We start from the raw sequence: 17,076 nt of genomic DNA, 5'->3' as shown, positions 1-17,076 counted from the left end.
AGGACAGAGAGGGTTACCATGGCAGGACAGAGAAGGTTACCATGGCAGGACAGAGAGGGTTACCATGGCAGGACAGAGAGGGTTACCATGGCAGGACAGAGAAGGTTACCATGGCAGGACAGAGAAGGTTACCATGGCAGGACAGAGAGAGTTACCATGGCAGGACAGATAAGGTTACCATGGCAGGACAGAGAGGGTTACCATGGCAGGACAGAGAAGGTTACCATGGCAGGACAGAGAAGGTTACCGTGGCAGGACAGAGAGGGTTACCATGGCAGGACAGAGAGAGTTACCATGGCAGGACAGAGAGGGTTACCATGGCAGGACAGAGAGGGTTACCATGGCAGGACAGAGAGGGTTACCATAGCAGGACAGAGAAGGTTACCATGGCAGGACAGAGAGGGTTACCATGGCAGGACAGAGAAGGTTACCATGGCAGGACAGAGAAGGTTACCATGGCAGGACAGAGAAGGTTACCATGGCAGGACAGAGAAGGTTACCATGGCAGGACAGAGAGGGTTACCATGGCAGGACAGAGAAGGTTACCATGGCAGGACAGAGAAGGTTACCGTGGCAGGACAGAGAGGGTTACCATGGCAGGACAGAGAGAGTTACCATGGCAGGACAGAGAGGGTTACCATGGCAGGACAGAGAGGGTTACCATGGCAGGACAGAGAGGGTTACCATAGCAGGACAGAGAAGGTTACCATGGCAGGACAGAGAGGGTTACCATGGCAGGACAGAGAAGGTTACCATGGCAGGACAGAGAAGGTTACCATGGCAGGACAGAGAAGGTTACCATGGCAGGACAGAGAAGGTTACCATGGCAGGACAGAGAAGGTTACTTTTGGGGGTTTTACATACATTATGTTGTGTTGTTCGGTCAGTGTCATTGTTTTACCATCATACAGGTTTCTACTTTGATTGTCATTGTTTCACCATCATACAGGTTTCTACATGTATATCGAGACGTCTCGACCACGCCTGGAGGGAGAAAAGGCTCGACTGTTGACCCCCACTTTCAACGTCGCCCCCAAAAGCCCTTATGGGACTGTGACATCCTCTCCAACCTACTGCTTTGGTTTCTACTACCATATGTATGGGAAACACATAGGTAAGATGCCTGGGTGCCAGCACACATGGCATGTATGGTATAAGGATGAATGCAAATGGTGCGCTGTAGCTCTTTTATCAGGCCAATCTATTTCAGCTTAGAGGGAGTGTGTTTGACTTCTTAAGTACATACCTGCTAACTTTCAATCAGAATCCACTTGCAAGCGTATCAAATCAAATGGTATTAGTCACATGCGCCGAGTACAACAGGTGTAGACCTTACTGTGAAATGCTTACTTACGAGCCCCTAACCAACAATGCAGTTTAAAAAAATACGGATAAGAATAAGAAATGAAAGTAACAAATAGTTAAAGAGCAGCAGTAAAATAACAATAGCGAGACTATATACAGGGGGTACCGGTGCAGAGTCAATGTGCGAGGGCAGCGGTTAGTTGAGGTAATATGAACATGTAGGTGTAGGAGTTATTAAAGTGACTATGCATAGATGATAACAACAGAGAGTAGCAGCGGCGTAAAGGGGGGGGGGCAATGCAAATAGTCTGGTTAGCTATTTGACTAGATGTTCAGGAGTCTAATGTCTTATGGCTTGGGGGTAGAAGCTGTTTAGAAGCCTCTTGGACCTACAGTAGACTTGGCGCTCTGGTACCGCTTGCCGTCCGGTAGCAGAGAGAACAGTCTATGACTAGGGTGGCTGGACTCTTAGACCATTTTTAGGGCTTTCCTCTGTCACCGCCTGGTATAGAGGTCCTGGATGGCAGGAAGCTGGCCCCAGTGATGTACTGGGCCATTCGCACTACTCTCTGTAGTGCCTTGCGGTCGGAGGCCGAGCAGTTGCCATACCAGGCAGTGATGCAACCAGTCAGGATGCTCTCGATGGTGCAGCTGTAGAACCTTTTGAGGATCTGAGGACCCATGCCAGATCTTTTCAGTCTCCTGAGAGGAATAGGTTTTGTTGTGCCCTCTTCACACCTGTCTTGGTGTGCTTGGACCATATTAGTTTGTTGGTGATGTGGACACCAAGGAACTTGAATCTCTCAACCTGCTCCACTGCAGCCCCGTCGATGAGAATGGGGGGGTGCTCTCAGTCCTCTTTTTTCTGTAGTCCACAATCATCTCCTTTGTCTTGATCACGTTGAAGGAGAGGTTGTTGTCTTGGCACCACACGGCCAGGTCTCTGACCTCCTCCCTATAGGCTGTATCGTTGTTGTCGGTGATCAGGCCTACTACTGTTGTGTCATCTACAAACTTAATAATGGTGTTGGAGTCGTGCCTGGCCATGCAGTCATGAGTGAACAGGGAGTATAGGAGGGGACTGAGCACGCACCCCTGAGGGGCCCCTGTGTTGAGGATCAGCATGGCGGATGTGTTGTTACCTACCCTTACCGCCTGGGGGCGGCTCGTCAGGAAGTCCAGGATCCAGTTGCAGAGGGAGGTGTTTAGCTTTGAGGGCACTATGGTGTTGAACGCTGAGCTGTAGTCAATGAATAGCATTCTCACCTAGGTGTTATTTTTGTCTAGGTGGGAAAGGGAAGTTTGGAGTGCAATAGAGATTGCATCATCTGTGGATCTGTTGGGGCGGTATGCAAATTGGTGTGGGTCTATGGTTTCTAGGATAATGGTGTTGATATGAGCCATGACAAACCTTTCAAAGCACTTCATGGCTACAGATGTGAGTGCTACAGGTCGGTAGTCATTTAGGCAGGTTTCCTTAGTGTCTGCTTAAAACATGTAGGTATTACAGACTCGGACAGGGAGAGATTGTAAATGTCAGTGAAGACACTTGCCAGTTGGTCAGCGCATGCTCGCAGTACACATCCTGGTAATCCGTCTGGCCCTGCGGCCTTGTGAATGTTGACCTGTTAAAGGTCTTACTCACATCGGCTGCGGAGAGCGTGATCACACAGTCTTCCGGAACAGCTGGTGCTCTCATGCATGTTTCAGTGTTATTTGCCTCGAAGCGAGCATAAAAGTAGTTTAGCTCGTCTGGTAGGCTCGTGTCACTGGGCAGCTCTCGGCTGTGTTTCCCTCACCTATCCCCCACTTCCCTGTTCGCTACCTCCCTGATGATTAGATAAAAGTGTTTGCTTACCACTCAAGTGTACTCACACCTTTCTTTTTTAATTTGACAACCACTCAATAACACTGCAATGCCAGAATATCCGAAGCCCCCTGGGCGTTGGTGAAAAATGGAAATTGAGCACACTATTTCAGAGCTTTTACGACCATTCTATTTGAGAATTAATAACTTTGTCCTCCGTCAGATTCTTTTCGGGCTCCCCTGAAGGTTGTCGTCTCACACCCCTGCTCTCCTGTTGGCGCAGTGTCTTAATCAGACAGACAGTTGCACTTGAGCGATGGGTGTGACCCCTGACCTGCAAGACACGCTTGTAACCACAATTTTCTGCTCCACAAAGCTGTTGCGATTCTGAATAGGACGTGTCAACCTAATCCATTCAGGTCTCAATGGGCCCTCTCTCTCTCTCTGCTCTCTCAGCCTCAGCAACCAGCAGCCAGAGCCAGAAAGGGCTGACGGCTTGTGTCCTAACCTGTCTGTTTCCTTTCACTGGTTTCTGTTAGAGAAAGAAAGGTAACCTGCATTCAGAGCCTTTTTTGGATTCTGTGCAGAATGTGAGTGAGTAGGTGGGTGGAGAGACTGAGTTCTCATTTGAAGTAGAGGGCATTTTTGCAGGAGTCTGTTGTTGGTGTCATTGGATCATCCAGTAAGATCCACTTAAGGCTCCCATCACAGGGAAGTGGCATGTTGTAGCATGTCTAGTTTGGCCTCTACATTTTTGCGGACTTTACTGTAGTATTCACTGTAGCGTTTTTGCAGACGTGAGTGTAGTATACTTTAGTATTTACTGTAGTGTTTTTGGAGACATGACTGTACTATACTATAGTATTTATTGTAGTGTTTATACAGACATTACTGTAGTATAGTATAGTAGTTACTGTCATGTTTTTGCAGACATGACTGTAGTATACTATAGTATTTACTATAGTTTTTTGCAGAGATTACTGTAGTATTTACTATAGTGTTTTTGTTAGATTATCTTTCACATAGAGCTGGGGGCTTTCTCTTTGAGGAAACCTACTGGAGAAATATAAAAAGAGCACAAGTTCCATAAGCTGTATGGAACATAGCTGTATGTGGATAATACTGCTGTATTTACTAAAGTATTATACAATATACTATACAATTTTTTTTTACAGAGTTTGTCTGGAGGCCGGAAAATAATTATAATAATTTGTACACTGCATATTGACCACAACTAAGCCCAAAATGAAAGCCCAACAATCATTTCATACCTGAGACACAATCACATATGTCTTCTCTCTTGTGTGGGAATACTCAGGAACAGATTTCCTAAAGTAAACACATTCTTTGCTGAATTCTTTTATTGTTTTTTACCAAAATCTAAAATCACCCCCAAAATGTTTGTGTAGTGTATTCTACAGTTTACTACAACATTCTATTGTAAGCACAGGCGATTGAGGGATGCTACAGTGTGGAGTATAGTATTCAACAGTATTTTTAACCCAGACGATTGAGGGATGCTACAGTGTGGAGTATAGTATTCTACAGTATTTTTAACCTATAGATGATCGAGGGATACTACAGTGTGGAGTATAGTATTCTACAGTATTTTTAACCTATAGATGATCGAGGGATGCTACAGTGTGGAGTATAGTATTCTACAGTATTTTTAACCTATAGATGATGGAGGGATACTACAGTGTGGAGTATAGTATTCTACAGTATTTTTAACCTATAGATGATCGAGGGATACTACAGTGTGGAGTATAGTATTCTACAGTATCAACCGGGTGGTTTTAACCCTGATAGCTGATTGGCTGAAAGCCGTGGTATGTCAGGGCTAGGACAAAAACATTTATTTGTATTGCTCTAATTACATTGGTAACCAGTTTATAATAGCAATAAGGCACATAAGGGGTTTGTGGTATATTGCCAATATACTACGTCAAAGGACTCTACAGTATACTACAGTTTACTACAGTTTACTACAGAATTCCATAGAATCAGGGGCTTTCTATAGAGTACTACTATAGAGTACTTCTATAGAGTACTGTAGTATTCTATAATAAACTGTAGTATTTTTTTATGTGGGTCTACACATCAGAGCACACTATTTGGCATCACCTTGTTTGCTCTGAAAAGAAACATACAAGATTTGACTTCCATGATCATCCCTTGACAAGTGTATTATTTTGTCAAATGAATCCATTGTGATACATTCCACTCTTTCAGTAAAAGCCACCACTCAATAAGGGGAGGTTAATGTGTAGACCCCTTGAATCATTTAGTATTTGCAGTAATGAGCTGTTATGTGTTTTTTTATCAGGTCAATTATTAATAATTAAATAAGTATAATCAATAAATAAGGAGATGAGCTGCCATGATGAGGCCATAGATGATATCAGACTTGGGCTCAAATTGTACTTGAAATCTTTCACAATACTTAAGCTGTGCTTGATTGAGCTTCCCTGGCACAATGTTGTCCATAAAGGGCTTGATGTTTTCTCCTCTAGGAGCGTTAAATGCTTACTTACGACAGAAGGGCCAGTCGGGCGCAGACAGTTCCGTGTGGACCCTGGTCGGGAACCAAGGGGACCGATGGAAGCAAGCCAAAGTCAACATTCACCCAACAGCCTCTTTCCAGGTGGGTACAACTCTATGGGAGGAGCAGTGGGTCACCAATGCAGAACTACGGTGGCCCTAAGGTGCAAAACTGCCTTCATATGTGCTTCCTCTCTTATGCCGATGTCTTATATAAACATTTGTCTTATATATTTTGCTATATGCTTCACAGAATGAGTCATTATTTGTATTAAAATTGTATTTAACCTTTATTTAACTAGGCAAGTCAGTTAAGAACAAATTCTTATTTACAATGACAGCCTACCCCGGCCAAACTCTAACGATGCTGGGCCAATTGCGCGCTGCCCTATGGGACTCCCAATCACATCCGGTTGTGATACAGCCTAGAATCGAACCAGGGTCTGTAGTTACACCTCTGGCACTGAGACGCGGTGCCTTAGACCGCTGTACCACTCGGGAGCCCATTTGTAGCAGGAAGACATTTAAGCAGTTGGTTTTAACATGTTTTGTCTCTGTCCCGCTTATCCTGTTTTGATAGTTGGTTCTGGAAGGAATTCGGGGGCCTGGGATAGAAGGGGATATCGCCATAGATGATGTCACCATTGAGGAAGGAGAATGTAAAGACCCTCCACACAACAGTAAGTGCTTTTTTGGGAAGGGGGGGGCATGACCTATACATCATTCAGAACCAATCAATCAGGAAGAGGCAAGCCTTATAACGTACGTTTATATCATTCCTCTTAAGGAACTATAAATCAAGGACTGAATCAGGTATTGTTAGCTCTTTGAAAAACAGGTTTACTCGCCAAGAGTATATGCCACTGTATTTTTGTTTCAGGCATCATCAGTGAAAATACAATTTAGAGGTTATGAACAAACATCTGCTTCGAAAATATTATGCATGCCAGAAAATTGTACTGTCTGACTGGCCTAAAAATAACTATATTTTGTGCAATAGCTAATTTTCATTCCCTCATTACTTACATTACTTAAATTGGTAATGCCTTTTAAAATTATGTTAAATCTCCTCCCAAATGGTAGATATCAGCGTCTTACACTAAAATATTAGGCTTTAGATGCTCTGTCGCTTGTACACTGGAGACTGTCGGCTGGGTCTCTTTACTGATTAACAAGATTCAGTACAAATACTACTAATGGGAATGTTTTTAAGAACCTCTTAACTGAATTTTCTCATATAGTACTTGATGTATTTCGGCAATAAGTATAACGCATGCTTGTTGCTGAGCTGACACTGAATTATTGTGAGTCTACATTGAGAGAAATCACAATGCATCTATATACCAGAGGAGACTCCTCCAGAGAAGAAGAGTACGGTCCTCCTCAGAACAACTAAAAACAATCACATGTATTCTGAAGTCTTCCTTAAATCAAACACGGAATTGTACGTTACCCACATGTCATCCCATTAGCTCAATTAAATCGTTTTGAAATGATTTTCATACATCATCCTTATCTACATCGCCAACTTTATCTCTTTCTTTCTCTACTTTCTCCTTCTATCTTTATCTTTCTCTATCCCTATAGATCTGAGATCACTGTCTCCTCCCACCGCGCACCATATATGGCAGTTCTTGGTCACACTGACCCTGGTGTTTGTGGGTCATCAGAGGTGACCCCTCTCTCTCAGGAGGAGCAACCTGATGCCGGCCCCACCCCTGTGGAAGAATCTGCAGACTTTGACTGTCTAAACTCCCAAAACTACCAAAGATTCACTCCTCTTCAGTCTTCAGGAGAGCAGCAGCAGTCCAGCGCTGGTCCAGGGTGGAGCATGCAGGAAACAAAAAAAACTCAGTCAATCTTGTTTTGTTTTTTTCTGAAATATGCACAGAGAGCATTCCGAGGTCAGGACTCCAGGGTCAGGATGGAGAGCCGGGTTCTCCATAGTAGACGCTCCAGTAGTAGGGGCTACACCTAATTTTTTCCCCCCCAAGGTGAAGCCAGTCGAAGCAGAGTGTGGGTACCATCATTGTGTATATTGGCTCAAGGATCGGAACGGAATGGTACATTTCTGTAAAGCACAAGGACACATGATGTGGTCCCATTTTTTTCTTTCCATTTTCAATATGTTATTTGTTTGCTGCTTGTCAAGGCCAAGGAATAACTATAATTCATTGCTTAATGAGATGGGTGTTGAAGAGGTTGATTTTATGTTAAGAGTATAAATGTACGAAATTCGCTCAATAACCCACATTGACCCGAAGCTATTTTCTCATGAATATGTTAGAGACTGCTATTCCTCTTTGTGTTGTCACTTTAACCCCTTTTAAAACTCAGAGGCTGCCTAGGGTCGGATTCATCAAAATATGTATAAACAAACACGTGCATACCTTCTACCCAGAGGCTAAACTTCGACTGCTTAGTGCATTATATGCATATCTTCAAGTTAATTCATCACAATTATTCCTCTGGGGTTTTTTTGGGTTTTGAGGTTGCTTAAAATGTTGGTTTCATTAAAAAGTGCATACACTGGTTACTCTACTATGTAGTGGCTGAACTATGGTGCGCCTGGTGTAATCAACCTCTGGACATCTGCACTCCTCCTCACAGCCAACAATTAGATCCTTTTGACCTACCGTAGAGGCTTCTCTGTGTCCCAGATGCCCTTAACTTCTACAATGTGATTTAATGAACAGTGACATGAAATATCTCTCTTTCATTATCTAAACGGGATTGATGAGGATTTTTAAAGCTAAAGTGGTCTAGCTTGTATTAACAATGGTAATTGCAATCCAACCATTTGTATGAAAGGTTAGCATCTCTTTTATTTCAGTTTCTATTACCTAGCTTCTCCTTTCACCTCCTGACCAATCTAATTGGTAAGGTCACATGTAGTGCTTAAAGACCAGGACCCGGTTTCCCAAAAGCATCTTAAGGCTAAATTCAGCCTTAGAAACGTCTTAAGAGCATGGTTAAATCTCTGAGCTGTTTCCCAAAACCATCGTTCTTAACGTTGCACTTGAAAATGTTTGAAATCGGACACCTGCCTCGGACCACTCGTAGAACATGTGCGTCGTTAGATGCTTTTTTTGCCCTCCTGCATCACTCTATAATCAGAAAATCTCTGCTAAACATAGAATCACATGGTTATCTGCATCACTCTATAATCAGAAAATCTCTGCTAAACATAGAATCACATGGTTATCTGCATCACTCTATAATCAGAAAATCTCTGCTAAACATAGAATCACATGGTTATCTGCATCACTCTATAATCAGAAAATCTCTGCTAAACATAGAATCACATGGTTATCTGCGCCGATAAAGTTAGATAAAGTTGACTACAAATACAAAGTTGGCAATGTCTTTTCAATTGATACAAACAATTTCAAGATGCTTGAAATTAAAACCGAGGTGACTGCATTCAAATATAAATACAGTAGGCTATACGTCTATTTCAATCACATTGAAATACTATATATTTCATGTTCAATCAATTGAGTTCTATTTTGCTGCTTGTAGGCTACTGTCTATTTGGTCTCAACATATTTCATGATGTGTAGCCTAACATGTGGCATGATGTGCTAAATCTTATTATAGGGTAAGCATTAGAACAAGCTGCCTCAATATTTGAAGCCATAGGTGCTAATATCTTTCTAGGAGCTGATCCATCATCAGTATTGATGAATATTTCTAATGTTAAGGTAAGATTTGAATGGGGGAAACTGATCTGAGAGCAGTGCTGCCTTTCATTCTATTCTATCCTATCAGTGTTGACACATGTCTGTCTCAACGACGCACTAACATGCTGACCAGACCGGACACGTCGCGTGCGCGAGTGTTGCAAAGTAAATTTAGAAATCCATGTTATTCAATTGTTGCACCCACAATGCTTGCGCGCGCCAACGAGCATCTGCATTGCCAAGGGCTAAAATAGAAGTCATTCCTATTTCTGACGCAGATCGCGCTGCAAGTCCTGCCTCTCTCATCTCCTCATTGGTTTATAGAAGCAGATACCCACGTGCCATCTCCTCATTGGTTATACCCACGTGGATGATTGAAAGATGAACTGTTTTGCTGGTCGTTGTGGTAATACTATGAAAGTGTAGATGCCGATCACCATATAAGTTAAAGTATGAAAAAGCCTGGAAGGAGGGGAGATGACTAGAAACGATGCGGTTGTGTGGATTAATTGTCGGAGTAGAGGACCTTGTGCATTTCAGGTAAAATAACAACTCAATGTTTATATCCCAGGACAAATTAGCTAGCAAGTGCAAGCTAACTAGCTAAATTGCCATACATGTTTAATGCTTTTCGACCTGTCCCCAAATTAATGTCATTGGTTCAGAGTTTGTTTTGATATTTTAACCTGCGTGTCGTGATCGCGTTTGGTGTGGGGGGACAAAATACTTTTCTGCACGATGGCGCACGCGCGCAGCCGGTTTGGGTTCCGTGTTAGCGAACGTTCTCTCTGCATGGTGTTTTGGGAACGCATGTTACATCTTCTACCGTTGCAGGAAAGATGCATTGTTAAAACACTCTTAAGCCAAAATTACATCGCTATCAGGAAACTGGGCCCATGTGCATTGTCTTTACCAGTCAACTTTTTAAGTGTTTCCCAAACAAGCACCTAGAGAGAACATTCGCTAAGTGCGCCATGTGTCGAGACTGACAGGATCGAAGGTAATGCACCGCTGCTCTCAGATCAGTTTTCACCATTCAAATCTTACCTTAACGTTATAATTATTCCACAATACTGATGATGGATCAGCTCATAGGGAAATATTAGCTTTGTTATAACACTCAAATCATCCTCTCCTAACTTACCTTACTTTAAGGACAAGTGGTCATCAGGTAGACTAGCGGTTAAGACCGAAAGGTCACTGTTTCCAATCACCGAGCTGACTAGGTGAAAAGAATCTGTCGATTATGCCTTGAGTAAGGCACTTAACCCTAGTAAGTCACTCTGGAAAAGAGTGTCTGCTAAATGTCAAGAAAGAATTAGAAGAAAAAAAATACTGGAGGAAATGCAAGCTCATTTTATTTTATTTCATGTTATAGTAGTTTCTCTCTTGCAACTGCCAAGATTAACATCCGTTTTCAATACAATAAGTCATTGTCCTGACCTTTGATTTCAGCATGGCTTCATAAAGCACATAAAAATATGTACTACAAAAAAAGAAAAACCTTGAATGTCAATGCTATCTTTCTCTCCCTGCATGAGTTGTACTCATTGATCATGATACTGTGCCCATGCATGCTTGTGGCAGTCTTCGGAAGGTTACTTTATGAACAGCTGTTTTTGCATCTTTTGGGCCTATCTCAACAGCTAGTCCTCTCGGGATAAGATAAGACGCTGCTGTGTGCCATAAAATCAAGTGCCTTCAGACTTAGTGGAAGATTACATGAATGGAAAAACCAACATTGGCTAGTTTACCATCCAAGCATTTGCCCCTTAGGCACATTTTATATAGAAAGAATCAATCATGCTGTAATCTGCAGCTAACTCTAGAATCAAGGGTCAACTCTGCATGTGGTGGCACAGTGTCAAATTATGGATATCTACACAGCTCTCTTTATTTTGACCTAGGAGAATGACTTACTGCCCTTGACAGTCTAGGCTTTTGGAGTGGGACTTGTGCTCAAGCAGAGAAAGGATGGTGGCCAAGCTTTGTCAGAGTGACTGAGCGAGAACGGGGAGCTCTTAGAAATAAGCAATGGGCTCTGACAAAAAAATCGACTTGCAGGGAGGGAAACTTTTGAAGTCTACCAATTCATTTCAGCTGGACCCGCTGAGAAAGACAATATTGCGACTTCGTCCAAGGACTGTGAAAGGAAGACTTTTCAGGTGTGACTCTTATGGCTGATAATGGCCTTGGCTTACCTGGGTGTCTGTCAGTCCATTAGATCAGGTTGTGTGGTTCTCACAGACCTATTTTAGTACTCAAATGAGAGTGTAACTCTACTTTTACAGAAACTGTAAAGACCTTGGAACTACCTGAGACCATGAGTTACCTTAACCAGCTGGTTTTTGAAGAAGAAAAAAAATGTATTGTAAAATTACTCTACTATTGTTCGTAAAAAAAAAAATGTTTTGGGAGAAAATGTACATTTCCCTTTTTATTTTCTGATTCTTTTATTTTTTACAGAACAATCAGAAATAGGCTATAAGGGCCCTATTCCGACTTAGGAAATTACGACTTTCTTACGCACACCTTTCCTACGCACTTCTCAGTAGGCCGTGACAGTGTTTACAGAGGAAGCAAATTAAGGTAAACGAAACAATGTACTTAAATGGAATGATAATGTAGGCTACACCAACTGAAGGGAAGTAACAGTAAATTGGCAGTTGAATATGTGGTTATTAGGCCTACTGGTGGACGATACTGAAAGTGACTAATATTTAGCTTGATAGAAATAGGAAACGGAGACAGTCAGGGTAGCCCATAATTAAGACATTAGAGTGCCCATCCCTGCAAGTTAAAAGGCAGTACAATTTAAATTCTGCATATTTCATTACATAAACTTTACTGTGGGAAAGTTGATATGTTGATATGCTTCAGTTTGCTGCCATATGAATGGTTTCACATTTGTCTCCAGTGATTATGAGGTAAAATATATCTAAAAACAAGTGTCATTTATATTTATAATTCCTTTATCCAAACGGATTACTAATTTACCCAGCTCTTCTTAATAACTCTTATCCAGCTGTAAATAACAGTGCAGAATAAAGTAGATGCTTTTTCCACTTGGAACCGGTAGGTTCGCCAGATGTTATTCATGGTTTACTCTCACGTAAAGGTGGTGGAATTATTAGGGAATTAAGTCAGAATATAGCGTATCTGCAGACACACCTCCGCCACTCCTTCATTTACTCGATCTCCACCCAAAACAAATAGCAGGTGAATAGCATGCTATTCTCATGTTTATATTCAAGGTCAGAATACTCATAGAGAGAAAAGTGCGTAAAAAAGGGAATTACGTTCCATTAACCCACACTTAACTGGGGTCGGAATCGGGCCCTAAGCAAATACATGAACACCACATTATACAATATTCTATAAGAAACCATTTGTCATTCAAAAAGCACAAGATGACACAGAACAGATTTTGACTAAATTTAGTACATTTCTCACACAGATTTAGGCCGAGACAGTTCCTCTCAGCAACCTGTTAAAATAGAAGAAAATGTGTTCTTCTCTGTTCAATGAAATTATTAATGTAAATCATAGCATGTGTGGTCACTTTTAATAATGGAAAATATAACATTTCATTGAACAGTTCGCTTTATAACTTCCATTCCCCCGTGTCTCTCAATTCAATATTTGATTGCATTGTTTATCTGCAGACGTTAAAGGGAAAATCCACTAAAACTATATTTTGGTATTTTTTTTATTAGTCATGACGCATTCAAAACAACTAGGAACTTCGGGGAAAAAACGAGCTCAGACTGGGAAAATTTTGGACGGTCATCCAACTCGTAATTTCAAACTCCGACTTTCTGACCAGAAGATCATTGACGTCATGATTTGACCTTGTTTCTTAATGAGTTCCCAGTTATTTCGAAAGCACCATCATTTCAAGAGGCAAAGTGTCACTGGCCGCATCATCATGACGATGCAAAATGCGGTGGGATTTGAAATGGTCGGTAATCTGTTTGTTGACTTGGCTTGTAGGATAGATATAGGTCTGTAGCAGTTTGGGTCAAGAGTGTCCCCCCCTTTGAACAGGGGGATGACCGTAGCTGCTTTCCAATCTTTGGGAATCTCAGACGACACGAAAGAGAGGTTGAACAGGCTAGTAATAGGGGTTGCAACAATTTCGGCAGATAATTTTAGAAAGAAAGTGTCCAGATTGTCTAGCCCGGCTGATTTGTAGGGGTCCAGATTTTGCAGCTCTTTCAGAACATCTTCAAGTCCAATATCTTTAAAACTTCACTGCTGACATGCAAAACATTTTAGGACTGTATCAACAGTGGACTAATGAAAAATATACCAAAATATAGTTTTTGGCCGGATTTTCCCTCATGAGTATTTGTGTTTATTATTTCAAAGTAATGTATACAGATACAGCAAATACATTTTTCAACTCTCCTTTCCATTCCATTCTGGTCCGCTCTGTCATTCTATACTGAACTAAAATATAAACACAACATGTAAAGTGTTGGTCCCATGTTTCATGAGCTGAAATAAAAAATCCCAAAAAGTTACCATATGCATAAAAAGCTTATTTCTCTCAAAGTTTGTGCACAAATTTGGGGGTACTGAGGAGTATTTCTGTCTTTAATAAAGCCCTTTTGTGGGTAACAACGAATTCTGATTGGCTGGATCTGGCTCCGAAGTAGGTGGGCCTATGCCCTCCCAGGCCCATCCATGGCTGCGCCCCTGCCCAGTCATGTGAAATCCATAGGTTAGGGCCTAATTAAGTTATTTCAATTGAGTGCTTTCCTTTTATGAACTGCATCTCAGTAAAATCTTTGAAAGTGTTGCATGTTGCGTTTATATTTTTGTTCAGTATATACATACAGTTGAGTCGGAAGTTTACATACACCTTAGCCAAATACATTTAAACTCAGTTTTCCACAATTCCTGACATTTAATCCTGGTAAAAATTCCCTGTCCTAGGTCAGTTAGGATCACCACTTTATTTTAAGAATGTGAAATGTCAGAATAATAGTAGAGAGCAGGATTTATTTCAGCTTTTATTTATTTCATCACATTCCCAGTGGGTCAGAAGTTTACATACACTCAATTAGTATTTGGTAGCATTTCCTTTAAATTGTTTAACTTGGGTCAAACATTTTGGGTAGCCTTCCACAAGCTTCCCACAATAAGTTGGGTGAATTTTGGCCCATTCCTCCTGACAGAGCTGGTGTAACTGAGTCAGGTTTGTAAGACCTCTTTGCTCGCACACGCTTTTTCTGTTCTTCCCACAAATTTTCTATAGGATTGAGGTCAGGGCTTTGTGATGGCCACTCCAATACCTTGACTTTGTTCTCCTTAAGCCATTTTGCCACAACTTTGGAAGTATGCTTGGGGTCATTGTCCATTTGGAAGACCCATTTGCGACCAAGCTTTAACTTCCTGACTGATGTCTTGAGATGTTGCTTCAATATATCCACATAATTTTCCTCCCTCATGATGCCATCTATTTTGTGAAGTGCACCAGTCCCTGCTGCAGCAAAGCACCCCCACAAGATGATGCTGCCACCCCTGTGCTTTTCGGTTGGGATGGTGTTCTTCGGCTTGCAAGCCTCCCACTTTTTCCTCCAAACATAACGATGGTCATTATGGCCAAACAGTTCTATTTTTGTTTCATCAGACCAGAGGACATTTCTCCAAAAAGTATGATCTTTGTCCCCATGTGCAGTTGCAAACCATAGTCTGGCTTTTTTATGGGGGTTTTGGAGCAGTGGCTTCTTCCTTGCTGAGCGGCCTTTCAGGTTATGTCGGTATAGGACTCGTTTTACTGTGGATATAAATACTTTTGTACCTGTTTCCTCCAGCATCTTCACAAGGTCCTTTGCTGTTGTTCTGGGATTGATTTGCACTTTTCGCACCAAAGTACGTTCATCTCTAGGAGACAGAACGCGCCTCCTTCCTGAGCGGTATGATGGCTGCGTGGTCCCATGGTGTTTATACTTGCGTACTATTGTTTGTACAGATGAACGTGGTACCTTCAGGCATTTGGAAATTGCAACCAGACTTGTGGAGGTCTACAAAAAATGTTTTCTGAGGTCTTGGTTGATTTCTTTGATTTTCCCATGATGTCAAGCAAAGAGGCACTGAGTTTGAAGGTAGGCCTTGAAATACATCCACAGGTACACCTCCAATCAACTCAAATTATTTCAATTAGCCTATCAGAAGCTTCTAAAGCCATGACATAATTTTCTGGAATTTTCCAAGCTGTTTAAAGGCACAGTCAACTTCGTATATGTAAACTTTGACCCACTGGAATTTTGATACAGTGAATTATAAGTGAAATAATCTGTTTGTGAACAATTGTTGGAAAAATGACTTGTGTTATGTACAAAGTAGATGTCCTAACCGACTTGCCAGAACTATAGTTTGTTAACAAGAAATGTGTGGAGTGGTTGAAAAATGAGTTTTAATGACTCCAACCTAAGTGTTTGTTATCTTCCGACTTCAACTGTAAGTGCCGCCAGCAAACTGATTTTATTTGATTCATTTCATTGCTTTTTAATGTATGTCAACAACAAAAAATTCTCTCCTTGCCTACCATCTTGAGCTAAGTGAGCGTTTCAATTTTACCCTCAAAGTAAACCCATATATTCTATTGTACAGCAGATTTCAACTGGCACTTTAACTCAATAATGCATTTGCTCAAATGGGAACAAAATAAATGTATTATTTGGGGTAATCATTCTCTTAACAACAACACCCCAGAACAGAACTTTGTCTAACTGTATCAGGAAAAAAAAAAATTGTATTACTATTATTATCTGCAACAGACTTCCTGTCATAATTTGGATTTGATTTCCCAGATGATTACATCGCATTATTATGAATAAATACCCTTCAAATGTCTTCATCCTGTGTCATCTGTTTATTAGGACAACAACTTGTTCTCGGTGAAATGATCGGTAATATTTCATCATGTTGTTACTCATCACCAGACAATACGTCTTTGAAGAATGTGTCTGATGATGAGTTGATGAGAGAGATTTACAGTGATCTATAAAAATACTGAATAGGACCAAATAGTTCCTTTTCAGTAGATTTCTTTAGACTTCTCACAGTTCTTTGATTCCAAGAAAAACACAAAACTTGATAGCTGTATTCTAACCACAGAGCACCATTGCAACTTCTGTTAACTTTCATTATTGGTGTTTACTGTTCCTTGACCTTCGCTTAGCCCCTGCAAAACAACTCAATATTTATTTTATACACTGTAAGCCCTGTGGATACCTTACGAACCTTACCTTGAGTTGAAATGCAATGTGTATACAGCTTGTGTTCTCACCATTAATGCATTGTTTATGTATTCAGTAAGTAAACATTCTTTCCAGAGCCACCAGGCAAAGCATCTTCTCTCGGTGCAGACGAGATGCTGGACACGGTTTACATCTGGCCAGGAGGGCCCCCATCTGCTCCCAGGTGGAGTACAAAAGACTCCCTCATGCATATTAGCCGGCAACATTTGGCACCGTTGATACTAGTGTAAAGTTAACCTGAATGTTCTTAAAGCGTCAACACAGTAGGTCTCAGATGGGTTTCTTCCCTCCTTATCCAGAACTTTTACCTCACGTGTTATACAGTATGAAGATTACTCTTGAGCCTTAAGGGTTTTGCAAGATTTATATGTACTGAACAAAAATATAAACGCAACATGCAACAATTTCAAAGATTTTACTGAGTTAATATAAGGAAATCAGTCAATTGAAATAAATGAATTAGGCCCTA

The 17,076-nt window shown here is 41.3% G+C and overlaps 1 protein-coding gene and 1 non-coding gene across 2 annotated transcripts in view; one reads left to right on the top strand and one right to left on the bottom strand.

Annotated features, from left to right (window-relative positions):
• mdga2a (MAM domain containing glycosylphosphatidylinositol anchor 2a) overlaps positions 1–16,200 on the top strand; it is a 212,315-nt gene extending 196,115 nt beyond the window's left edge. Inside the window, exons 14-17 of the mRNA XM_014210233.3 lie at positions 950–1,114; positions 5,626–5,756; positions 6,234–6,333; positions 7,241–16,200. Of these exons, the coding sequence (XP_014065708.3) occupies positions 950–1,114; positions 5,626–5,756; positions 6,234–6,333; positions 7,241–7,329 (485 nt within the window). The 3' untranslated portion in view covers positions 7,330–16,200. The remainder of the gene's footprint in view (positions 1–949; positions 1,115–5,625; positions 5,757–6,233; positions 6,334–7,240) is intronic.
• LOC123726802 (U7 small nuclear RNA) lies at positions 4,143–4,199 on the bottom strand. Its single transcript, XR_006758950.1, has one exon. It is a non-coding gene; the product is annotated as a U7 small nuclear RNA (small nuclear RNA).
• Positions 16,201–17,076: the final 876 nt, after the last annotated feature.

Source organism: Salmo salar, chromosome 01, assembly GCF_965601325.2.
Source record: "Salmo salar chromosome 01, fSalSal1, whole genome shotgun sequence".
Classification (NCBI taxonomy): Eukaryota; Metazoa; Chordata; class Actinopteri; order Salmoniformes; family Salmonidae; genus Salmo; species Salmo salar.
The sequence above is the reverse complement of the archived record's forward strand: the minus strand, read 5'-3'. Positions and strand labels throughout refer to the sequence as shown.